This window comes from Epinephelus moara, chromosome 14 (assembly GCF_006386435.1).
Source record: "Epinephelus moara isolate mb chromosome 14, YSFRI_EMoa_1.0, whole genome shotgun sequence".
NCBI lineage: Eukaryota > Metazoa > Chordata > Actinopteri > Perciformes > Serranidae > Epinephelus > Epinephelus moara.
Window position 1 is genome coordinate 8,797,214 of NC_065519.1, and position 26,430 is coordinate 8,823,643.

At 40.0% G+C, this 26,430-nt stretch overlaps 3 protein-coding genes across 5 annotated transcripts; 2 read left to right on the forward strand and 1 right to left on the reverse strand.

Annotated features, from left to right (window-relative positions):
* Positions 1-2,169: 2,169 nt before the first annotated feature.
* cnih1 (cornichon family AMPA receptor auxiliary protein 1) lies at positions 2,170-9,584 on the forward strand. The gene is made up of 5 exons (XM_050061498.1): positions 2,170-2,360; positions 4,129-4,197; positions 6,770-6,882; positions 7,000-7,143; positions 8,147-9,584. The coding sequence occupies exons 1-5, from the start codon at positions 2,280-2,282 to the stop codon at positions 8,172-8,174; spliced, it is 435 nt and encodes a 144-aa protein (XP_049917455.1). The 5' UTR covers positions 2,170-2,279; the 3' UTR covers positions 8,175-9,584.
* On the reverse strand, positions 9,362-15,981 carry cdkn3 (cyclin-dependent kinase inhibitor 3). 3 transcript variants are annotated; one of them, XM_050061495.1, is made up of 8 exons: positions 15,922-15,981; positions 14,219-14,315; positions 14,037-14,092; positions 13,891-13,935; positions 13,449-13,671; positions 12,819-12,850; positions 12,539-12,642; positions 9,362-11,126 (listed from the first exon to the last, which is right to left on the reverse strand). In XM_050061495.1, exons 2-8 carry the CDS (start codon positions 14,296-14,298, stop codon positions 11,037-11,039), a joined length of 630 nt encoding a protein of 209 aa, XP_049917452.1. In that variant the 5' UTR covers positions 14,299-14,315; positions 15,922-15,981; the 3' UTR covers positions 9,362-11,036. The 3 variants fall into 3 exon arrangements, with proteins under 3 accessions (XP_049917452.1, XP_049917453.1, XP_049917454.1); XM_050061496.1 differs by having other exon boundaries at positions 15,929-15,973; XM_050061497.1 differs by lacking the exons at positions 14,219-14,315; positions 15,922-15,981 and having other exon boundaries at positions 13,891-13,946.
* A 3,660-nt stretch (positions 15,982-19,641) lies between these two features.
* LOC126401024 (uncharacterized) lies at positions 19,642-25,045 on the forward strand. Its single transcript, XM_050062063.1, has 9 exons — positions 19,642-19,710; positions 19,886-20,024; positions 20,107-20,202; positions 20,298-20,387; positions 21,611-21,756; positions 21,906-22,007; positions 22,376-23,054; positions 24,412-24,515; positions 24,678-25,045. Exons 1-9 carry the CDS (start codon positions 19,694-19,696, stop codon positions 24,778-24,780), a joined length of 1,476 nt encoding a protein of 491 aa, XP_049918020.1. The 5' UTR covers positions 19,642-19,693; the 3' UTR covers positions 24,781-25,045.
* The last annotated feature ends 1,385 nt before the right edge of the window (positions 25,046-26,430 follow it).

Genomic DNA, 26,430 nt, shown 5'->3' on the forward strand with positions numbered 1-26,430 from the left:
TACTGAATAAAAAATAATGAGATTGTTTTTGTATACACGTCTATGTACAGTACAAACGGCTTGCTTAGGCATACAGCCTGCTTTAAATTTGTCTATTACACTGTATAATTTGCAGGTACAGTAGATATTTTGGTCTAGCTTTGAAGTGGAAAGGGTATACCACAATATAACTTGCTGTCAGGAATTGTAGGAAAGTTGGTACCGTCAGGGGAACAGGACTGATGGAAAGACTCAAAGTATGACTGAAGGGGGTCACCCCTACGCTCCCCAGCTCTATATGCCCTTAATTTAACACAAGAAACACTTAACATGTTTTCCAAGTGATTTAAAAGATTTATAAATATGTCTCTCGATGTAAACATTGTCAGAAATTGGTAAGGACTATCCTTGTAGATCAAATTTCAAACGCACAAAAGGAGGTTGGGCATTTAAGGCAGATTAAATGATAAAAATCTAGCCAGCCACTGTGGAGATGAGTGTCTACAGTCAAGAAAATTGTCTTGCCTGTAAATCAGAGGGCGTAGGTTTCAAGGAATATGACATCAGTAGGCTGTAAGCTGTAGTTGGGCAATTTCAACATGCTGACTCAGGGAAGTATACATGGGACACGGGTGTAAATAAAGACAGTGCACGCAGTGAGGTTGCACTGGGGCCCATAGAGGGACCCTGGGCCCTCCAACAACGTGTTAGGTGAAGAATAGGCTCCTGTGAGTGACTGCCAACTTGGAAATGTGCCTGTGTTCAAAGAAGAACTCTCAGTAAACTAAAAACAGTTCCATTTGCTATATATGCCCTTGAACAAAAAGGCAAAACCATCTTCGTCATGTGTTTTTTTCTTCTTTTTATTATTCCTGATAAACTATAATAAACTATTAAAATTGTTAAAAATAAATTAATAATTTAACTTTGGTTTTTTGTAATATACAGATACATAATGATGATTGTTGGATGATATGTTTGCTGATGTTATCCAGTGTCAAGTCTCCGATCATGTGACGGAACAATATGCGCATGATAGCGGGCATTAGGGCCCGTCATAATAGTATGCACTGGGGCCCATCATGACTACCTAACACAACTGACTGAACATTTGACCTAGGGAAAAAACATTGCTGGGAACATAAAACCATTTTAAAAGGTCTTAAAGTTGGTAACTCTTATAAAAAATGAAATTTTTTTGTCATATTTGCTGAAACTCACCATATCCACACAGAAGTACAAAACAGAAGATCTGTGAAAAAGAATCATGTTCCTCCTTGTCATCGTAGTGCTTCCAGTGGCAATCTACGGTCAATAACAAAAATAGGGGCCTCGGTGGCTTAGTGGTAGAGCAGGTGCCCCATGTACAAGGCTGTTGCCGCAGCGGCCCGGAGTTCAAATCCAGCCTGTGGCCCTTTGCTGCACACCCACCTGTCCTGTCCATTAAAGGCAAAATGGCCAAAAAAATATCTTAAAAAAAATAATAATAATAACAAAACAACAAATTCTTAAAAAAAATAATAATAATAACAAAACAACAAATACTGTCAATCAATGCTCATGTCTTGCTGTAAAACTGTGAAACTAGACAGCACTGATCAAATATGAATAAAGATTCTATTACTGCATTGTTTATTTCTGACCTCAGTTGTTTACAGAAACATACTTTAGTGAACTGTTTAGCTGTAACATGAGAACGTTTGTGGCCCAGCCGCCATGTTGGAAAAAAACGAGCTGAAATCATTCACTCTTCCCTACTACGTGAAGTGCTGTGGGGCGGCACATCCAGGAGCGCCAACGCATGTCTGGCAGCCAGCAGTGTGGGGTTGACAATAACAGAGGTGTATTTTTTGACCTGCACCGTTCACCGCCAGCATGTTTTGGCCTGTAGATTTTTCGAGGGAACCAGGATGAAGCTACAGGAAAATGTCATCCCTGGATGCCCATGCCCTGGTGTGTGAAATGTGCCATACAAATAAAGCTGCCTTGCCTACTTTGTATAGTAGTATAGTTTCAGCACATATTACATAAAGTTACATTTATAAAAGTTACCTACTGTGGCTTTAATGTGGTATGAAAAAGCACTGAGCCGAGGAACATAGGATCCTGTGAACACACACTCCCACACTGACAGACATAAATTACTCCACAAGATGGCGGTAATGCAACGATACAGACACCAGCTAGCTAAACACTCAGTGAAGAAGAAGACACGCTGACAAATCTCAGATCGGTGGCGAAGCTGCCTGCATCATCCGCCGACCGAGCCAGGAACCGCCGAGCAGAACCGGAGATAAAAAATGGCGTTCACATTCGCGGCCTTTTGTTACATGCTCGCTCTGCTGCTCACGGCGGCGCTTATCTTCTTCGCTATCTGGCACGTGAGTACACATTTGAACCAGTTCCGATAGGACCGTTGGCCTGCCGCTGATAGAAGTGGGTGAAAGAGCGAGGAAGGCTGGTAAAGCCAGGCCGAGCTAACGCTAGGCCAGCTTTGAGGTTACAAAGCCGGGACGTTTTTGGGGGTTTTACGTCGCTCGCCGTGGATCTTGGCAACGTCTGACAGAACGTATCCAACTCCATAGGAGCTGCCGCGCGCTCACTGTGCTGTATACGTAACATGGAACACTAGAATGAATGGAACACACCCAGCCGTTGGCTAGCTGCTAAAGTTAGCTAGCACTTAAAACACCAACAACAAATACTATTTTGTGGCGTTGTCGTTACCCCCTCACGTTGTCACCTTTTTATTAACCACAGTCTGATTACAGTAAACGTCAAATGGCTGACCAGGCTTTTCAAATGATTACAGTTTAGCTAGTAGCTAGCTAGCTTGTTAGCAGGCTTAGCTAACGTTAACGTCCAATCCTACAACGACAACCCACACTGTGATGCTGCTGTCACTTGTTTTCCTCGAGCTTCCCCTTTTTTCTCCCAACATGTCACGTTTCTTCGTTTTGTAATACTGTTAGTTTTATTGTGAAAAAATAACATTAGCAGTGCCTATTGTAAACTTTTAGGTAACGTTAACGTGTCCATGACTCAAAGTTACATCGTCAACGTCACTCGTGTTTACATCATAGCTAGAGTCAAAGTTCTATAGCAATGTGTCGGTGGGAATAATAAAAATAACACAAAATGAAACTGAGCAGATAATTAACTGTAATGTCATTGTGCTGGTGTGTGACAGTAAAAGTTTAAGGGGTAAACAACATGAATAGTTAATCAAAAATAATGCCGAGTGACCTACAATAACATTGCTATGACTGCTGTTTCAATAATCTTTTTTAAACATTATTTGGTTTCAGCCTTTTAAATCTTTTTGCTGCTTTTCTCTATCATTTTGTAAACAGTAAATAAAACTTACAAATTGAAGGCTCCTTTGGCTCTGGGGACATAATACAGGGTGGGGTTAGTTCAGGGTGTCTACAGATATAAGCAAGTCAAATAAGGCTTTTTAAGACCTTTTTAATACCACCTTATATAAAATTTAAGACCAAACCTGCAATACAAATGCACATTGTATATATACTTGTGTGTGTGACACACGTGTAAGTACTCTTTCCAAGTAAACACACTGTCAGTTTAAAATGAACAGTAAGTTAAAATGACAGCAATTGGGTGAGTTTAAGTTTAATGTATTAAAAGTAAAAAGAAAGCAAAATCTCATGTGACTGAAAATGTTTAAGACCCATCAAATCTGAATTTAGGACAATTTAAAACTCTTCAAGGCTATATTAAGAACATTTTAAGACTATTTAAAGACCTGTAGGCACCCTGTAAGAGACACTTTTAATTATTTTGTTTTCACATTTTGTAGAATAGATGATAATTAATTGAAAAAATTGACAGATCAGTTGATAATAATCAGTAGTTGCAGGCCAATTAGTAAAAAGGCAGGGTAACAATACAAAACAGAAGGATTTAATTCTGTAAGAGAGTAATATACTGTAAACACTCTTTGAAATATTACACAATTAAATTATATACTGATGCAACACACTGTAGCCCTAAGTGTTCGATCTTTCTGATTTAAAGTCAAAGCCATCTGATTTCAAATTGAATGTTTTGCTTGTTTATCAAATGTGCCTTTCTGTTGAGCTGCTCTCTGTTACACCGTTACATCACAATCATCTTGTCCCCCCACAGATAATAGCATTTGATGAGCTGAAGACTGACTACAAGAATCCTATAGATCAGTGTAACACTTTAAATCCGGTAAGTGACACCTCCCTTTCTGACACGTCTTCCTTTGCCTCTTTGACTGCATGCAAAAAATGCTCTCGAGGTCTTTCATTTATTTTAGGATAACTTTTTCCGCCTTTGTCTTTTTTCAAATCATTTCTCTGCACTGTTATGCTAAATTACCTGCCTGTTATGAATTCAGTGATCTTGTCAGCTGTCAAACTCTAACGCCTTTTGTTGTTTTTGTTTTTCCTAATCTGCTTTTTTTTTTACACTTTGTTAACGGCAAAAAGACAGTTGAAAAGGTCAAAAAGATTAAAAGAGTCAAAATTGCAATAAAGGTTTGTACCAATCTTTAAAATGCCCGCTCAGTTCAACTCAGTCTGCAGTCTTGTCATTTTGCACGGAGAAGTGTTTGCAAACGTCTTTTCAGTTAACTAATCTCAGAGTGGAGGGCAGAGTTTAACTCGGGATTAGACAACGTGCCACCTGTGCCGCAGGTTTCTTTTTTTTTCTGTCATGTGGTAGATTATTTAACTTTCATTTAAGTATTTTTGTGAGCATTTTTGACTGGTATGGATTAGTTCTTCATGACCTTTAAGGGTTTGTGCATTAACTGAAATAATGTATTGTGCCCTCTATTGTTCTTTTTATACCTTATCTAACCATTGAAATTGACTGTGTTAAGCTGCTAATTTAGATTTAGGAGCCACGGTGTGTGTAGTAGTGGAATATCCAGTGTTACTGATTATTAATTAAGTGTAGCTGTTAACTGAAAAGACTTGCAAATGCTCAAAACTTGCATGATCTTTATTACAACCTACCCTTTGTTTGCAAATAGTGGTACAGTTACTGGTGCAGTAAATTCTCAGGAAAACGCAGAACGCTGTGGATCTTAAGTTTGACACAACAGTGACGTGACACCAGGTCATGACAGAGCTTTTTAAATTAGCGTTTGTAGTAATTAAGTCAGATCAGGTAATTGGATTTTGTAGCAAAGCTGTGGATGAGGGTAAAGGGTGATGCTTGATTGATGTCGGAGGAAACGGATTTAATATTCCAGCTTTAAATTAAACATAATGTCACTTTTCTATGAGGTGCAGGCTGTCGTTTGATTTAGCAATTAGGAGAATTAAGCTGCTGTATATAAGGTCAGTGTTGGCTTGAACCTACATCACCTGTGGTTCAGAACAGATGGCTGCAGAATCCCAACACTCTCCAGCTCAGCAATATTTGGGGCCACTGATTGGTCAGTGATTTCAGTAGTAGGAGGACCTATTTTAGGCAAAAACAGATTCCTCCATGTCTAATCCACGATGCACTCCACAGTACTATGTGCAGTTTTGACCAGTCTTTTTGCGTGTGGATTGTCAGCTCAGTCGGCACATCTTTTTGTACCGTGATCAGTTGTTTTGTATTTGGCAGCACAGTGCAGGATTTCACATTATAGTCCCCCCTCCCTCCCCCTCTTTTTCTGCACCTTCCTCTTCCTACACACCCCTCACCTTTCCATCTGTGGGCTGTCGGTTGCCCCCGCCCGTCCGCCCGCCTGCCCTCTGCTCTTTTTGAATGCATGGCTTCCATGTGGTGCCTCCATCTGCCCCCGTGAACCCCCGCACCACATCGAACTCTGTCAACCTGAGGCAGGCTGCTGCATCAACACTGCTAGTGCTGTCGGCATGGTCCCACTCCAGTGTGTCGCCCCGCTCCATTTGTCAGGAAGTGGGATGATCTGTCGGTTTGCCCTCGCTGCAAAAGATGCACAAATGTTCTCTAGAGCAAGTTGTTGATGGGTTTCCCCTTTTTTATGTGGTCAGACTTGATGATGCATGACATATAATCAGGGTGGGAAATTAACCGTTTCTATCCACTTGCAACATCTTGTAGATTTCTAAATTTTCCTCACATGATTTACATCAAGTAGAAGTCAGTGGTGAAGATGAAATTAAACATGATTTGGCTGCACGGCTAAAAACAGTCACACATTGTCCTGACACGTTAGACAGAGGACATCTGAAGGTAACACAGAAGCCTCACTGTGGGAGTTTGAAGTCGGCCAATTGGGGTCTTTTTCCCTCAGTTTGAGATAACATGTCGCTCCAGTTTTGCAGGTGGCAGGTTTTAATTTTCCACCCTGTTTACTGTGTTGCACATTGTGGCAGATCAGTGCATGATAACGCACTGTTCATGTACTTTACCGACAGCACACGTTACATTCTCTGCACATGTAAAAGTGTATTAAAAGAACATAAAACTGGATCTGAATGACACAGAAACTTAAGATGTAATAAATGCATTGTTAAAATAAGCATCTCACTGTAGCTCATTAGTATTTCACTCCTGGCTTTGACTCTCTGTGGAGCTGACTGGAATTTTTAGATGTCTGACTCTTTAAATAGCTCAGCTTCCTCTTTGTAAAAAAAGCCTTATTGCCTTTGAGGCTCTGTAACTTCACACTGTATTGTCCTCTGACTGGCTCCAAACTAATTAAACATTAAATTAAACATAATACTGACAGTAAATCAGCAAACAGGCTTACAGGAACAAGGGAGTTGGATTCACTGTATTTGGATTGTGACATGGTCTCTATTATTTCTCTTTTCAGCTGGTGCTCCCAGAGTATCTCATCCATTTCTTCTTCTGCGTGATGTTCTTTTGCGCGGCCGAGTGGCTCACCCTCTGTCTCAACTTACCACTGCTGGCTTATCATGTCTGGAGGTGAGTGTCTCACAGAAAGAAATCTATAGTCTACTCATTCATAGGTAAAATTCAGCACCATTAAATACTGTATCATCTGATTTAGCACATACACACCACTTCATTACTGTGACGCAGGTATATGAGCAGACCTGTGATGAGCTGTCCAGGACTCTACGACCCAACAACCATCATGAATGCTGACATCCTGGCGTTCTGTCAAAAAGAAGGCTGGTGCAAACTGGCTTTCTACCTGCTGTCATTCTTCTACTATCTCTACGGGTACAGAACATTTTTTATGCCTTGTTTCTTTGTTGTGAGTGTTCATGTTTTAGTTGTACGTTTAAAAATTTGTTTTTAATTTGCACAGGATTTTTATGGAAAACTTCTGAATTTTAGAAAATCTGCTCATTCGCTTTTTTGCCAAGAGTTAGATGAGAGGATCTATACCACCATATTTTCTTGTTACAGTGTTTTTCAAACTTAAGCTCAGCTTTTTAGGTGTTTATAGTTCACAGGGTTTTTTTAAACAGGAGACAGGTCTCCTCGTCTCCAAGACAAACTGACGCGGTAATTAAAACCAGTAAAAACACTGAAGAAAGGAATTTCACGTTAAAAATCAGGGTGTCTCTGACGCTCTTGGGTTGATACAGAATATTTGAGGGGCCGGGGGGGACTTCAACCTCACTTTGTTTTTCTGATGACTTTAAGTTCAGACATCCTGTGTCTACAATCCTTATTGGGTTAAAAGATGATGTTAAAAAAAACAATCAGCTGGTAATGTTTTAATGTCCAGCCATTTGGCTGAAAACTCATTAATACGAAGCTATAGCTAGCTAGCTTATCTTAGCGTAAAAAACTGGATGTGGGGGAAATGCTAGTCTGGCGTGGTCCAAAACAAAATCCTCCTGCTGGCACCTCACTAATTAACACATTATACTGTATGTTGATTTGTTTAGTTTGTATAAAAAAACAGTGTAAAACTACAATTTGTGATGGAACAGATCTATGCTAGCTGTTACCGCTAAGCTAAGCTAACAGTCTCCTGGTTCTAACTTCATATTTACCATACAGATATGAGAGTGGTATTGATTCTCATCATCAAACTCTCAAGAAAGCCAAAATGTTTAACTTTTTTTTTAACTGTAGCTGTTTAACAAAACTAGCAAAGAAGCTGTAAAACCGTGTTTAAAAAAAAAAAAAAAAAAAAAAATCTAACATAGCAATGTGTGTTATCATGAAACATAAGTATTTAACTTTGTCCTCTTTCTCGTTTCTCCAACAGGATGATTTATGTTCTTGTGAGCTCTTAAACCAGATGATGAAGGAAAAGGACCTGCATGAACCGTAGACGACCAGACACTATGATCTTAGTGCTGGAACACTGGACCTGCTGGAGACCATCGTTCAGCAACACAAGACGCCATTTCTAGCGGACGAACTCTCGACCCCCACACACACAGCGCAGAGTGTCATTTCGGAAACATTTAGCCCGTTTAAAGAGAATATCTCGGTCGCAGCGTTCCTCTCATAGCACTATAGTTTAAATTTTATGGAAAACGAGGACAAACCTGAATGGACAAGTTTTGTTTTTCTTTTCTCTTTTTTTTAATTTTTAATCGTGTGATGTTTGACGCTTGGGATTTAAATAAAGTTTTTTTTTTCATCTTGTTTCCCAACTTTTGAGTGTTTACAAGTTTAGGTAGACATTTTCAGGTGTGCATTATCTGTGAGAATCTGAGCTGTGTGCTGAACTGCATTAGCTTTTCCTGTGAATTAGACTCTGGGCTTTGATGGCTAATTTATACCTGCAACGTGACTCATCATCATCACTAAAAACAAACAGTCAAATGCAAACTAGACTTCTGTTATTGCTCACAGATGCTAAAGGTCTTTAAATGGATGTTTGGGGACTTGAAGGTGCAGTTTTGTACAGCGAGGGCTGAAGTGCATGGGTTATTGTCACTTAGTGAAACGTGTTGCACAGGGACAATCATTATCTGGTTGTCACGACATCAGTTTTCAAACTCTCTGATGTATTGTTTCCATACTTCAGACTTATCTATCATCACATTGACGTCATGTAATCCCTGTTGAAATCAATGGCAATATTTGTTTTCTTAAGTGTGACTTCAGAGTAGGCAGCGATGTGTACGTGACCTGTATTTCTGTAGAATCGCCCTCGCAGCTATCGATAAATTAAAAAGGTAGACTCAACAGTACAATAATAAATTCAGCATAAGGGAGCAACAGCACCTTGTTATTCTGCATTTGAGCTTTAGTAGGACTCTGCTGATGTGCCATACTGTTGAATGTACCTTTTCAAATTCCTTAACTGTTTTTGTCGTCTGTGCATTTTGTCCATTTAAGCACCAAATATTCCACAGCATTAGGAACACCAGTGTTTATTTATTCAATGTTTTTACTTTTCAATGTCTCCAAGATATCAAACACTCCTCGCAGTGTCGACTCACTTCCAGAAATCAAATCTGGAGAAATGTTTGTTGTTTTTTAGAGTCAAGGCCATTAGACAAAAGTTTTCAGAAATACTGGAGTATTTATTGCCATTTTCAAATGTGTACATTTATCAGGGAAAGGGATGGTCATTGGACATTTGACACAGGTAACATTGAACATTTTTATGTATTAGATCCCATCCTGTCACATCTAGGCAATGACAACTTGAGTTTATTTGAATCTAAATAAAAACTATCCCACTCTTATGGACTGGAATGTTGTTTCAACTCCACACCTTAAAGGAAGTGAGTTCATGAGCGGGCAAAATTCAGAGTTTTGTTAGCCATGCTAGTGGCTAATAAAATGCTACTAGGAAAAACAAGATGCTAGACAATATGGGTTTGCAGTGCTGCAGATTTAGAGAGGGTTGACAGAAAATGCAGCTCATTGAATACATGTTTATAAAAAGTTAAAGGTGCTGTATACGACATTCAGAGCCTTATATAGCAGCTAACAGCTATTAGCTGTGTAAAGATGGTGGCGTAATGGCGTCATGAGCAGAGAATATAGTCACGCTTCCGCTTTGTGTTGTAATCTGAGCTTCTCGGTTCTTTGTTCTTTGTGTGTGAGTGTATCCAACTGGCTTGCTAATCTCCAGCGCTCTACATGACGCTTATATGGCAGTTACCACTTATAACGGGATAGAGCCCACCCTCTGGTTTATCCCTGAGTTAACACCATTAGCTCTGTCAGCACGCCCATGTACAAAGTAAACTGGATACAGCGTTGGAGGCGGGGTCCCGTTCATTCCTGTCCAAGTTGCTCAGTGGTGCATGAAGCCAAAAAAGTTCAACTTCCAGTGTATACAATTAGCCAGATGTTACGCATCATTGGACCCATAGAGCAATCGCACAAGAAACTTTGCCGGACGAGTGGCTAACTTGCGGTTTAGCCCTCTGCTAACTTGAATGGGAATAAAAAGATTTTCTAAATATTGTCAGACCGAATGGCTCAAATCCCAAAAAGTGAGTTGTTTTGATGCAAAAAAAGAGAGAAAAGTATCCGATATGCAGATGTCTCTTTCAGAATGTTAATCTCTCGGAAGAAAGTCTTTTGGGGCGCATGGTTAAATCATGTGACGAACCCGGATGCTGTAATCCCACCGTTGGACCAATACCATAATTGGCTTCAAAACCCGGCCCACTTCCTGAGGACCTGTTTCTGCAGTGTTGCCATTGTTAGCACTGTTCATGTGTTAGCACCGTTAGCTGATAGCTGCTAGCTTACTCAGCTTCATGTTGAGCTGGATGCAGACAACCTCTGACTCATAGAAAGGCTATGAATGTCGTATAGAGCTCCTATAAAGTTCAAATATGGTAAGCCCCCCCCATCTAGCTTAATGATAAGTATACTATTCAAAGTCGAGTAAAGATAAAACAGGCCACCTTACGCTCAACATTTATAACAAAACCTCCAAATGTGATATAAATGCAGAAAATGTATTCTAAACTTACTAACACCACCCCAGCAGGATTTTCCTCATCAAGCCTTTAATTTGATTGTAATGAGGATAAAAAAAGCAATATATTAGAGTATTCTGTTAAAGTGCAATCATCAGAGAACACATTTAATTCACACACAATCAGAAAACAATCGCTGAGAAATCAGAGTCTGAAGAGATCGATATTTTCCCGGTTCACTGATGGGAGGAGAACTGATCACCGAGACACTGAGCGCTCTGTGCAAACCTCTCTGCTTTCTTGGTAGGCCGCGTACCTTTCCCGAAACTCATGGAGGAAGTTGTATTGCTATGGAAAAGTCAAAATAAGTTAACACAGGTTACAAGACATTACAAGGACAACACTCATGGTTTTACATGTTTCAACCAAATAAATACATTTCACATTACTGCTGCTGACCATTTTCCAAAACACGTCAGTTTTATTTTATATTCCCACCTCATGGGCAGCCAGTTTAGTATGGCAAGTATACAGATATTTTTTAAAATCGATATTTATGTCTACGTTTTTGCCCCTCATCCACACTCAAATTCTGTTTTAGGTCACTAACACGGAGATTATTTAAAACACCCTCGAAGGAGCAGACTTTTTAAAAACTCCATTTTCTGTGTATCTGTGTGGACATGGAAAACGGAGGGTTTGGGAAACAATGACATCTTCTCAATTCGTGTATGTCCATCCTTGCTTTGTGTAATAAAGTACTCCAGGGATGACTTTTTTCAGTAGGACAACGCAGAAGTTAGTGTTGTCCTGGTTTCCACCACAAAAAGCCAGTGTAATCTTTCCACTGGATTTTAGATTAGATTTTTATTTTTTTTTAAAAAGCACAATGACTCACAGGAGTACCATGACATAAAAAATAAAAAACAAAATCCCAGAGGATAGCGATTAAAAGCATTACTGAAAACACTTATTTCCAAAGTGGTCTTTGGTGGAGAGAGCAAAACCATACATAAGAACATTCACATTTACAGAGGTAACCCATCAACCCTCCCCACAATTCCTCCTTTAAAAATTGCCTTTGTTTAATATTCACTGGCACGTTTTTCCATTGGGAGATCCCAGTATAGAAAAATTATCTTCCTGCTATTTTACCATTAACATAAGAACACTGCATGACACAATACTTGCTCTTGTAATGAAATTATGTTGACTTCCAACCATGTAAATCTGAATGTTCATATATTCTGGGGCCCTTTTGTGAATTATAGCAAACATATGGTTACGTTTCAGTTGTTTAATTTGGTCTTCAACAGGTAATAATCCATTATTGCAGAAAATAAGGTCTATGGCAAACAAACATTTAAGGTACTTACACGTTTTGCCTAAATGCAAGTAGAAGTAAAAAGTTAACAGTAGGCTATAAAGAAAATACAGTACGGTCGCATGACTTAACATTCCTACCACAATGAGTCTGTAAAGCCGTGTTCAATGTGATGATGTACTGTAGTCTCATTTAGCCACTTGTTAGCAATCGCATTTTGTAAGATACATAAAAGCTTCAAAATTCCCGAGTGGGGTATTTACTGATGTACTTTATTTCATAGAGCAAAAACGTAAAGGTCTCTAAAGCTTGTGTTTACAAAGAAACCAACCAGAACAAATATGTGCCATTTGACAGGGTAAACATGAAAAAGCTGCAGTAGGCTATAAATCCTTAAATACCACAGAGTCAGAGAGAAAGAAACGTAACCCCTCACCTTCACAGTTTGTATCGCTCCTCCTCCTCGGTGCTCCCTGAGGATTTCAATGGCTTTGTTTGCTGTCATTGTCAGAGAGAGCTGAAGCAGCAGACAGGCAGCGACTGAAAACATGAGACAGCCGAGTAATCAGAGCAGTGTAGCTATCTGACTACAGAGCATTTAACATTTCAGCAAAGGTCAAACGTTTCAATATAAACTGACACACTGATCTTTGTTGACATGATCAACGACACAAAGAGGAACTTTCAAAGTTAAAAGATGAGTAAAATATTCTTACTTAATCCAGAGCGTCCCAGGCCTCCGTAGCAGCTGAAGGGGGGGAGGCACAAAATCAGTCAAATGCTAAAAGCTGGAGGCAAATTGTTCAGTTGTGTAACAAGAGGCGTCCCGAGGGTAACTGCTACAGAAAATAGATGTCTTTGTGGGATGAGATGTACTGTGGTTCTCTAGGCACTTCAAAGGTTTAAAAATACTTCAAATATTAAAAAAAACACAAAGGGGAGATCCATCACAGAAAGTCTGGCTGCATCGATATCTATTTTTAACCCTCGCTCTCCGGCTCTTTAAGTTTACATGCTTGGGTTGAATACCCTGCTTCACGTTTACATAGTTTAACTGTCTCATACATTAGGAGAGTCCAGTACGACCAGTTTGTTCCTGCTGCCTGGTGAGCAGCTTCATCAGCTCACTGAAATGTTAGAGCCTCTCAGCTGATTTTACATGTCTTTGTTTTACAAATTCACACACGATGTAGCAACCCTCCTTTTTCTGGTCTGGTCTGTTGAGGCTGACGTCAGTTGGAAGTTATTTTCTGTTATGCTGTTATCCAGAAGAGGGAGATAAAATGGGGATACTGGTGCAACTTTAGAAGTTCTTTTTCTTGAATGAATCTCATGGGTTGACTTACTGGATCACAGTCCTCTTGTTGTCCTCGAGGCTGACCTGCAGCTCCTCGAGAATCTGGCAGCACTGCTCCAGCTCAGGAGCGTCTCCATCTGGGAAGGGCGTGTGGTGAACTGTGAAGCCTCGCTGCCGGTAGACCTCCAGCAGGGAGGGAACTCTGTACTTGTGAAGCTCTCCTCTGGTGCAGAAAACAAACACGTCCTGCACGCCCTGGTTCTGGAGCTCCTCTGTTAACAAGAAGGAAGCCAAGATGTAAAGACAACAAAACTTACAAACTCAAAAAGTGAGCCGAGTTAACATTACAGCATGTTATCGTACACAACAATTCTATCAGACTAGATTTATCAAATCTATTGGTATGAGGTGTTGCAGCAATGGTAAAGGAAAGTTAAGATCTACTTGCGAATGTTAATGATTGTTTATCCAATGTTCAATGATCGTCTTACCAACATCTCTTTCCAGATTCCTGCGGATCTCTTTGTATCTGCAGCCTGAAGTCAGACGAAGGAAACTTATTTTTTATGAACAATTGCTCAAAACTTCACAATTAAGTAAAAACATACATATTCAAAATGATAAATTATGACTTCACCTGGTAGTGCACATATGCCAAGAAACTGCGAGCACTCCACTATAGACAGAGGTAACCTATAAGCAAATAACAATATGATATACATGAAAACAATAAAGCTTATTTTATGTCTCACCATTTAAAAACAAACTGACCTTCACTGACACACACACACACACACTTCTGAAACAGCTGAAACTTACCATGAGATGTGAAAGGGCGTCAGCTGCTCCTCTCCAACCTCGTCCTCTTCAGATGAGGAGTCAAACTCAGTCGTCCTCATGGCTTCAGCCAAGCAGACTGTAGAGACAGTAGGGAGGACACTGACATTACATTTCTGGCCTATTGACTTTACATTGTGCACTTTTACAATACTCAAAACTATATCAGAAATATTTTTAGATGGGGTTTTCAGAGTTAAACAAACAATGGCAGTAGTATAAAAGTGAAAACAGACTTATCTGGTGCAAAAATATAAAAAATAAAAACAAGTCAAAAATCAAAAATACCCTTAAAAGGTGATTTGTCACACATGTATAGAAAAAGGCAAGTTTACAAAATATAATATTTACGAATAAAACGTATTGTTGGTCTGTTTATCGTTCTATTTAAGACAATAAAAAAAGAAAAATAGATAAACAGCTGTCAGGCTGACCATATTTTGTGTCATTTAAACTGGGCTAGTTAGGGGAAGAACTCAGTGCATCTTTCTTAAAGTGCTCTATAAAGGGTTGCCAGATCTGGTAGAATTTGTTTTCACACCCTTTTTAGGAAAATTTAATCTTTTCCAAATGCAGGTGGTGCATCACATCCTTCACGAGGGCAGAATGGGCAGGAGCCTGTGTTTGCTTTCAATTAAATAACATCAATCTGCATTCTAGTAGGGTTACAAATAACATCATATTACACTGGGAGCTGGTTAACACAAGATCAGAACCTTTAATACCAAAGAGTGCGGTCAGTGGATCAGGATCCACAGGTCGACCCAGGACGTCTGACAGTGACTGCCCACAAGGGTCGCACACTGGACTAATATCTGGATACATTTTACAGAGCTTATTATTTCATAAGTGAAGTCTACGCTATATTCTAAATTGCAAAAGTTCTCTGCAGGTTGATTTTTAGTGGAACTCAATGGAAAGACACCAGAAATTCACTCAAAATCCCACCAAAATATGTTTGATTGACTTTGGAAACTATGGGCAGTTGTGTAAAGTGCAGGGTGTAAAAACAAAATTCAAAACTATACTATACATTATAGCACAGTACAAAGCAACAGCCCACCTATAAATGTTAGCATTGCAAAGCTTATAATGTGCAGTTTTGGCTGAAACAGTCACATATCGACTTAAGTCTGGGGTGAAAGCATTTTGCTTTAAATACCTCACAAAAAAAGGGTAGTATTTGTTTCAGGACTTTAATTGTTTACTGTATTACATTATGCAGGTGTGTATTTCATGGTGTGCTGTTCACAGTCATATGAGACTGAACGTGGACTAAAACATGCTAAAGCCATGGTGGTGGTGGATGGTCCTTTAAATAAACTACGTGTCAGCAAGTAGCTAAGCTACACACCAAGCTGTATGTAAACTATGACTTAAACACGCTATAGCCTAGCTATTAGAGAGCTTTATTTCCACCACCCAGGAGGCAACACGATCTATATGAAGACAACATATTATTTAACATTGACACATGTATAAATGTTGCTCGGAGAGTCATTAGTTGCAGATGGTAGCTAACGTTAGCTGTGCAGCACAGATCTGTAAGGTCAAATTCATAAAACGGAGAGCAGTTAAATTAAAATCTTTAAGTAACAGTTATCAGAGAACATTAAAAAGCGGAGTAGTATATAGAAACACACATATGTGGATAAATGTAAAATATATCTGTAGTTAATCCTCACCACTTACGCTCTCCTCCTGTCGGCTGTTTGACAGCTCCGTCAGCTGCTGCTTCGATTTGAAAATTCCTTGAGCCCAACAGCCAATCAGATCCAAGCACTGTCACGTGACCACGCCCCTCCACAAAACAAAGCGGGCACGTGTGCGCTTTATTTACTCTGCGGGAAGACTCAGACGGGCGGAGTGAAGGAAAAAACGACAGCGTTTTGTTGTCTAGGACTCGGTGAAATAATATGTTCATTACATTAAATTAAGCGTGTTTAATGAGTGGAATTAAATCGTACATTAATTAGCTGAAGCTTGTTGTAACTTCATACAATAAAATATACATAAAATATTAACACAATCCATTATTTTTATTTGTATATTTCATTTTTTTTTTATATCTACACCTCTATTTACATTTTGTAGGCTATAGTACACACACTATGCCTGCTTGATTTCAGGATTTGTTTTGCGTAATTATTTCCCTATATTTTCATTTATATAATCTGATGCATTGTACTGTATATAATGTCATCTCTAATCAATTTATTATGGTTTTTTTAATTTTATTATCTTAATAAAATAGCTCTCCATCTGTTTTGTTGAGTCTTATCTTAATTCTTGTATTTCCAAATTATAAAAATAAAATAAACCCCCCCACCATGAGCAACAGTGCTACGTGAACAGAATAAAAAATGAATAAATAAAAATAATAGTGGAATAGAATATATTTGCACAGTTGCACAAAATTAGTATATCCATGGTCCACAGTGGAGCTGACTCCCTAAGTTAATCACAGAGCTGCTCACTGAGCGTCATGCGGGACATCTGCTGTCCGCACAGAGCAGCGTGCAGCTCGACACCACACACCCGCCTTCAAACACTGCAAATGACTGACCAAGTTTCTCCACAGAGGAGGAAACACGGGGAATTTTAAGCATTTTGGGATTTACTGCATCTCTTCACATGTATGGAGGAGCAACACTGAGGAGCTTTAACTGAGGTGAGTTTCCTGTGGCTTTCTTTTACATCTACTGCATCAGCACAGTCTTTATCTTATGTTTTTTGGTGGATTTTTGGATAGTGTGACATTATAATTATGTTTAGAAATATTACAAGATGCTTTTAAGTTGCTGGCATGCATATCAGTCTTGCTTCCTTTAATAAAAATGTGATTTCTATATATTTTAATTCCAGAGAAGTAATATAAAATAAGGATATTTGTTATTAATGGGTTTAAAAAGTGTTTTTTTAAATGGTGTATTTGCCGTTTTAACCACAAGGCTAATGCACATTCTATTTTCCAATTTTTTGCTGATCCTGCTCGTCCTTCTGTCAGCAGACCTATAAGGAGGTTTCTTGGCTCCTGCAGCCATTTCCCCTGCAGGGCTGAGCTCTTTGGCTGGCTCACTACTTCCTTAGCAGAGGGGCTGCTGGCAGGGGCAACACTCGAGCAGGTACCACAAACAAACAAGAATAAAGGCACGAAAAGACATTAAATAAGGTTACAAATGTTTTTATAACTCCTCTTGTAAATGTATAGGCTTTGATATTTAGTTGGAAACGAATAAATAATAGAATTCACATTGTTTTTGTGCTTAAAACCAAAACTAATCAAATTAGACTATGTAGATACTCAGCAGATACTTGCATTTGGTTAGGAAGAGGTTAAAGATTCAACTTACTGAGAAAAAAAACAGGTTGACTTCCCTGCTTTGTCCCTATTGTGTGAATGCTATCTGATATGTTTGGAGTGAATCACACAGGAGAACATGCTTTTCTCTGCAAGGCGGGCTCAACTCAGCTTTACTCTTTACAGTCTATCAAACTAGAAATATCTAACAGGTCATCTGAGCTTTGCACATTATTAACTGAGTGTTTGCAAACAGCCTTGTTTGTGTCTCTCTGTCTCTGTGCAGGTCATGAAGCCTCAGGAGGCAGAGCTTGTTACTGAAATCTCCAAGGTATTCTGCGCCTTCTCTCATCAGCCAGCCTGGCTTTGTTAAAGAGACAGTTCACTTTAAATTTAAAGCCATTATCACTTAAAAAAATAAGCAACAGATGAAGTCCAGTAGTCCAAAATACAGTTCAGACAGACATTCATGTGATGTTCTTATCTAAAGGTCAATGCTGTTGTGCCTTGTTAATGCATCTTATATTATTTCTGATATGACACCTGCTGCTCCCTCAGTTACAATGCATGGTCTCGGAGCTGAAGACGGGGTTCACCAGCGCTCTGCTGGAGCTCAGTCAGATCCAACATGGAGACACATACCTGAGGGAGGAGCTGGAGGAGAACAGGAGGAGCTGTCAGAAGAAAGCTCTTCGTCTGGAGGCTCTGGTCGAGTCTCTGAGGGTGAGAAGACTCCCATCAGTTGAACTGCTGAGGCAAAACAAACATGAAAAGTGTTGTATTCACACATTGATTTAAAAAGTAACAAACAAATTTGACTGCTCCATCCATTACAGATAGTATAAAATTATACTCACCACATCTTGTCGTCTAACAGGAAGAACTTGGAGTGATGCAGTGTCAGATCCTGCAGCTGTACAGTAACAGACAGAGACCTCAGCAGGATGGAAAGAGCTCCACATCCAAACACAGAGACAGGTAAACCAAAACTCAAATATAAACCACAGGGTTCGCATTTTCCCTATTTCATATGTATTTTGTTTCTGGTTTGTCATAGAAAATCCAGTGTTGCAAATTTCTGCCAAATCTACAGTGTAAAACGCAGATTAGAAGATGAAGGGCTTCCTTATTTTGTTTTTGTTTGTTTACAGGACACCCATGTTTGATATGTAATAATTTTCAGTGGCAAACGGCACACAAATTACTCATAAAAGAAGCTGTTCACACCTACAGCAGGTGGTCGTAACTGCTGGTGAAACATTTTTGTCACAGCCGTGTAAAACCTGCAGAGAGACATTTTGCCATCTGTCCACTGTCGTGCAGCAGTGATCCAGCAGAAGCAGCTTGTGAACGGAGGCAGTGTGACTGTTCGTCTGCTCCAGCGCCGGCCTGTCTGTCCAGAGGGAAACTGCTCCTCCACTGTTTCCTGCAGGGCCTCAAGGCAGGACTGAGTGAAGGCACAGGTGAGACGTTTACAGCTGATTGCGATGACACAATGGGCCTTTTCCACAGAGGATGTTCTGACTGGTCACAGTAGGAAAAGCACAGGTGTAAGCGATGATGGCTGAAGTCCATTTAGCTGCTTTGATTTCAGGTTGCTGACACTGTGCATGCTTCCTCGCTGACACTCTCACGGGATCACTTGAATAGAACACAGCCATCTTTAGTGGTTGTAGTACCACCTGTGGTTTCCCTACTAACAAGACAAAATGTCTGCTGTGAGAAAAGCATGTGGTGATTCAACCAACAATAAGCACATTAAAATATTACAGTTGCTACCAGAAACACCTGCTGTCAAGAAGATGTTTTCAACTGCTCCAAATTTTCTCACCAAGCTTTTAAAAAACAGTACAACACTTTAAAACATGTTTAAAAGCCAAATGTCCACCAAAAATGTCCTTTCTTGGTTGTCCATAGTACCGACGCACCCAAGATAAACTTTTTTGTTGCCCTTAGTAGGCGCAGTTTCACAGCAGCCCTAAGACTTTGCAGGGCATCACAAACCGTCACATAACGAGTTTCTGTGTAGTTTAATATCTTTGTTTTGTACAGATGCACGACACCAGGTGGCAATGCAACTTCTGCATTCAGAGTGGGAGTACGTGTCAACCTTAAACCAGCTATATGATAAATACAAGACGCCACCAGCTCATCAGATGACTGTGGAGCCATAGTGAGTGTTTATATGACTTAGCAGAAAAACAACAGCTTTTCCTGTTTAAAACAGGACAACAAATTCTTCCTGCATGTGATGTCATATCACCATTGACCTTCACACAAATAAATAAATTCTGTAACATAAAAGCAGAAACCTGAAATATCTCCTTTGATCTTGTGTCATGATCTAGTCAAACATATCTAAAGTTTGTGGAGCAGCTGTTGCAGCGACACCTGCTCTTCAGAAACACCCTGCAGGAGCGTTTATCTGCTGAACACTGGAAATCTCTGGTTGGAGACATCCTGGTGCAGCTCATCGGACAAAATGATGTAAGTTGATGCTCTTTTTTTTATGATTTCAGTTCATTATACTAAACACTGACTCATGATTGCTCTGATTTGTGTCGTCCAGACAGCCTTTTCAGACATGTACCTTGGATACACGACTACACTGGCGTCATTCCTCTCATTGGAGTTCAACAGACTCAATCATTCTGAGAAAATGCAGGTATTTAAAAATAATACAGCGTCAGCATTATTCAGTCATAATGTACCTGAGTAGCTCGACAGTGCTGACGTCTGTTTTCTGACTGCATTTAACAGAGTGGCCAGATGGAGAGAGAGGAGATGAAGCTGCTCTCCCTGCTGTTGGCGCCTGTCTCTCGCATACACAGCTACCTGAGCCACATTCAGGTGAGTCAGCAGCCACAGGGAGTCCATTTTATAGAGCGGAAGCTACTCAAGATGTGACACTGCAGGTCAACTCTGAACCTGAAGTTCAGGAGGTTAAGTTGGGTTTGGCTAAAATGAGACATTTAAACATCTTAAAAACAAAAGCAACAATGATTCAGAGCAGAAAATAAAACCCATGAGGATGCTTCACCAAGGACAGTAGAAGGCCAGAGATCACTAGATCACAAAATAGATTTAAGTCCCTTTCACACATGCAGTCTATCCCTGAAATGTTTAGGGATGTTCAGGAACATAGGTTCATGTGTGAATGGACACAAGGACAGATATTCAGGGAAATCTGCACCACCAATTTCCTCCAAATCCTCAAGACCTTGTAACGTTCCAGGGAAAATCCTGGTGTTGTGAATGAAAGCAGTAACACTGCAGAGATGAGAATGTAAAGCGGGGATACTTAACTTGCCTGGGAGCCACTTTGGCAAAATGACAGGAGGCCAGGGGCCAGTTAATAAACAAACGCTAATAATATTTATCAGTAAATTTAAGAAATTAATTGCCTGTTTTCAAACTTTTTAAAGTTTGCTGTACGTAGGGGTGGTTCTAGGATTTGAGGACATTCAGGCATTAGCTAGGACCTTTGTCGAGAGGTCTGGGAGATTCTTCACTGGCACTTTTTTTATGAGTAAGCTCTGTTTTGATGCTTTCTTAATGCACTCTGGCATCTTATTTACATTCAGAGTGCAAAAAAAAATGCATTTGATCCGTGACTTCTTTACTTGTCTTGCAAACTTAGTGAGTATTAAATACATTACATGAACATTGGCACCGGATAAAAACTCCTCACCAGCCATGTTCCTGAAAATAATACAAGACGTCTGCCACCATGTACACGTACAGCTGGCTTTGCCCCATCTTCTTCTTGTGTCGCATTACCCCCATTTGCTGGACTGTCCCTTGCTTCGTCTATTTCCAGCACTGCAATGGCATGTGTGAAAAGGCGCAAAACGGAAATGCTGCTGAATGTAGTGCATGTATGAAAATCACAGGCATTGCTGAGAAGTATGTGTGAAAGAGGCTTTTGTAACAGTTTCAGGAGGTACTACAGTTTAAAACTACATTTAGTTGACAGACTGGGGTTTATTTTATTAAGATTTTAAAAAAGCTGGAGTTAAACTGTTCGTAATCATTACTGATTTACTTAATTTCTCTCTATTTTCCTTCTCTAGAACTTGCTGCAGTGGACGGGTAAAGAACATCCTGACTGCAGCCTCCTGCTGGGAACTGAGCGAGCGCTGAGGAGCATTTTGTCTCGCTGCCATGTGACCTTGGAGGAAGACGTCCGATGGGAGGAAGGAGAAGGAGCTGGACAAAGGTCAAGTCTCACATGATCTTTGAGTATAAACACTCAGGTTGATGCCTCTTATATCAGATTAGATGTTTATATTGACTACCTATGTTTGTGTCTTTGGCTCATTAACAAATTCAGACATTAAAATGTATCCTCATTCTTTACTTGAACAGCAGCTGCTCTGACGCAGTGGCTGGAGGATCCTCTGCAAACTGTTGCACCAGGAGCCAAAAGACCAGAGAGTCTCAGCAGGAGTCCAACACTGCAGCTCAGAGGTGAGTGTCGCCCTCTGCTGGCCCCTGCAGTGCCCAAATACTGTTGTCAATCTCAGACAAGTGACTTTTTCAGGGACATTTATATGCAAACACATTGCAGCCTGATCTGGATTACATTTTATAGCACATCTGCCTTCAAAACAGTTATGGCTGGAGTGCTCAAATCCTTGGATTAAGTCCACAAAAAGAAGTATTGGCAGGAAAGCATCCAAAGTAAAAGTGTTTACGTCAAAGAAGAGAAACCCACACGTTTAAGGGATTTTCATATTTTTAGATCACTAAAAGAAGAAAGTAAGGAATGAAAGTAGGAACAAAGCAACGTTTATGTGTGAGTCCTGGTATAATAACCTCCACTCTCTGTCCCACAGAGACGACCAGCAGGCTGTCAATCTCACTAATGGAGTCGATGGTTGTCACTCAATGCGTGTGGAGTGTTGGTCCTGCAGCCCAGTGAGGAGGAAGGACTGTGGAAGAGACCGGGCCCTCCTGAACCAGCCGGCCCGTGACTGTGGACATGCCTACTGCTCCCTCCTCACCCCCGACGCTGCAGCATGGGGAGAGAACAGCGACTCAGGCCAGGGCACCTACAGCCAGCCCACTGGGAAAGGCACCAATGGGCTGGAGGCCCCTCACACCAACCACAGTCTCGAGGACTGCGAGACAGACCCTGACGACACCTCAGCCTTCGACTACTCCTCTGTCACCTCCTGCAGCCCTGACGGCACCCTGCGCAGGGAGATGATGGGCAGCAACAGTGGGGAGGATGAAGAGGACAGCCAGGTGCCAGTGCTGTTGAAGCCCTCATACAACCAGCAACAGCAGCAGCAGAGGGAGGCACCCAGAGAGAGGACTGTGTGTCTGAGGTGGCAGATTCCCAGATTAACGCCTCACCCTCCTCTGAGAAACACTGCAGGGTCACGTGTGGATGGGCCTACGCCGTGCCTCGTCAGCTCTTACGGGAAGAGGCTGGTCAGTGTCAGGAAGGGGTCGCCTCCTCTACATCCAAAAAGTGCCTTCAGGCCCATCTGGGATGATCCATCCAAACAGGTATTTAGCTTTTTGTTACATAAGCACCATGCTCTGCCAACACTGGGCCTTCTTTTGGTCAGAATGAAACGATGCCACTGTGGAATTTAACATTACTAAAGCAGCATATACTCTTGCTCAAGGCTGCACAGATCTCTAAATTTGTAATATGAAAACCACTATGAGTAGAACTGCATTTGACTTTGGCACCCTCTTGTGGTAGACTGGAACAGCAACAGAAAGGCTAAAACTGTCATTGAGATTGACACAAAACATGTGCCATCAGAACATTTAAAATATACTATTCGCGCATAACTATGCTGCATAAAGTGGCTTTAAAGAAAATATTTTAAATTTAATGTAGATCAGCATTAATTTGCACATAGTTACAGACAGGTATGGGATAGATGGATTACTTTTTTTTAGTTTTTAAAGGAATACTCCACCCACAGAATAACTATTTGTATATCAATTTCTCACCCAATGTTACGTTAAATTTGTGAGGAAAACCTTGTTTTTCTAGAATGCCTTTGGCAAATGAAAAATCATACATGTATTTTCACTTAAACCTTCCCATTAAAAACACTTTCACATACGAGTAGCGCGCCTGGACAAGTGCGTTTGCTTAAACCCTGCTCTTGCATTCCATTGAACAGAGTTCAAATGCATGCACTTGCCCAGGCACAGTACTCGTCTGTCCGTTTATGCAAAAGTGTTTTAAATAGTAATTTTTTAAAGTTGATAAACAGATGTTTTGATATAGTTTTGCTGTTGTTAAGCGTGGCTCCCTTTTACTTAAATTCTTCAAGAATTTTCACAGTTTTTGGATTTGTCATTCTCGGTGGAGGCATGAGAGAAAAACAAAGTTTTCTTTACAAATTTAACATTACGAGGGGTAAAATGATTGTTTTGTGGGCGAAGTATTCCTTTAACAAAATAATGAAACTGTTCAAAAAAGTCTCTCGTTGGATCTTTTTTTTTTTTTACAAAAGCACTCTTAAATCTTTTCACAGGTTTTTTAGAATTTCTTAGAAAACATTAAAAATACTGTAGGACAGGAGGATGTAACAAAACATATAACAGGGGCACTTCAGTAATTACCTGTTGCAGATTTAAAAAAGCAAGACATCATGAAATGTATTTTCTCATTCTTGACAAAGGTCCTCCAGAGACACTGAGGACATTATACAACCGTCCACAGGCTTAGCAGAACCACCAATGACTGATGAAATGACCTTCACATGGAAATACCTGAATAGCTGGAGTATTTCTTCAATTAAATGATCCTGTTTTCCTGACACCTCTTTGCAGTCCTGTTTTCCTGTCAGTTATACTCTCAAACCTTCTCTCTGTGTATCCACATCACTTCATATATCAGGCTGATTCAGCTCCAGAGAAAGACAACAGACAAGGCTTCATACCAATTCAAGCCCCGGCGAGGCAAAGCTTTCAGAATTTCAACCCAAGCAGAGAAAATCTGAGGTAAAAGCCTTCATCTGGTGGAATTATAACAGTGGTGACACTTGAATGAATTACAGATAGGTTGGTGATACAAAGTGTGCCACATGTACTACATGAGATTAATATAGATATTAAAACAAGATTAATCACATCAACACATTTTTACCTGTTGCATCTCTTCAGACCAGGCATGTCCCAGCAGAGAGGCAACCATGCAGCAGCCATGAGCGGTGGAGGACTGTGGGACGACAGTGAGGACAGCGAGGGACCCTGCAGCACTGTTTGACCCCTCTGCAAACACGAGGACTATCACTAAAAACTGTTGCACACAAAACTTTTTAGTTACAATCCAACGCGAGCCCAAGCTGTGACTTCTGAGATGATGACACTTTCCCCCAAAAGGCCATGGCAGCAACGTAAATACGTGAATGAGGAATGAGTGATCCTGAAAAAGTTTTTTTTCTCTGTCAAGCTGAACCTTTTAGGAACATGAGAGACATTATTTTGTTTGGTTCAATTACATTTTGACGTGCAATTAAAAGAGAGCAACATACACCTGAGAAAATAGTAATTTTCTAAAAACACAGGTTAGACATAATAATGAAGCATTTCCTAGCAGATTAACATTTTTAAAAATTCAATTTTCCACGCCATATTGTTTTTAACTGGAGGTGAGATGGTGATGTTTTATGGTGACGTCAGTGCGTGGCAACAACAGAAACGTGACTAAGAAATAAGAAATAATTCTACCTTGAAATTTCAAGGACCTGATTTTAATATTAAAAGACGCATCAAAAGAAAAAATACGCATATTTTCCTTTCTAGAGGAGGGTTAGCTCAAGGCTAATAAGCTAGCTGACAAGCTAGAAGATTTGCCACTCTTCTGATTGTATGCTAGGAGGCTACAGCTAGCAGCCGGTTAGCTTGTAGCTATGTTAGCACAAAGTGGGAAACGGCTAATTTGGCTCTATTTAATAGTAACAAAATCAACCTACCGACACTTCTACAACTCGCTAAATAAATATGGTTTATCTAATTTGTTAATTTGTCCAAAAACGGAGCGGTAAAAGCAGAAATTAGTCGTTTGCGGTGTTTTAACGGTTTTAACTTACCTTTACTTGTTGATGCGCATTGATTTCATGGAGTCTCAGCTGGTTGCCAAGCAACTAATCAGAGCCAAGAAGTAGTCCGGTATCTGTACCGCCCGTTAACCGGCTAATTATCGTTTTTACACTTCAGTTTTTGTACAACAAATTAAATAAGGTATATATATGATATATTTATACATCATATAAATGGATTTTGTTACATCTAAACAAAGGCATACTAGCTGTTCTCAATCTGTGTTTACTAAACTAAAAGAATATTCAGCTACAGAAGATAAGGGACTGTTCTTTATTTCTAAGAGGAGAAGGGTGGCTCACATGTGACTTTTCTCTTTTTCTTGACCCTCCCCAAAGCTTTAAATATTTTTCCTTGAGCCTCCCTAAATGGCTGGAGGAAAATGCATGATTAATATCATTAACTTGGCACAGTGGACGTTAAAAACATACCCTTTGATGTTGAAAAGTAAAAAATGAAATTCTGGAGTTGAAGAAGTCCTGGTTTTTCACTAGTCATGCATACATACGCAGTCTTTAATGTATTTTACCACATTTGATTAATGCAAATGGTTTATTTTGAGGTTTTAGTTTGAAATTTTAAATGAAACATGCAGAATAAAGAAATTTTGATGAAATATCACTATTTTTTTGTCGCATGACGTGTACCAGGACTGTAGGAAAATTTGAAAATCCAACAATATCTTCTGTTTTTACAGGTTTTGTTCAAGTTAAATGGTGCAATTTTGGCATTTTGAAAAGAGAACATGTCTTTAAATTACACTGGGTGGTTTTGGAGGTTCAGAGAGTATTGAAAACAAACACAGAATACAACC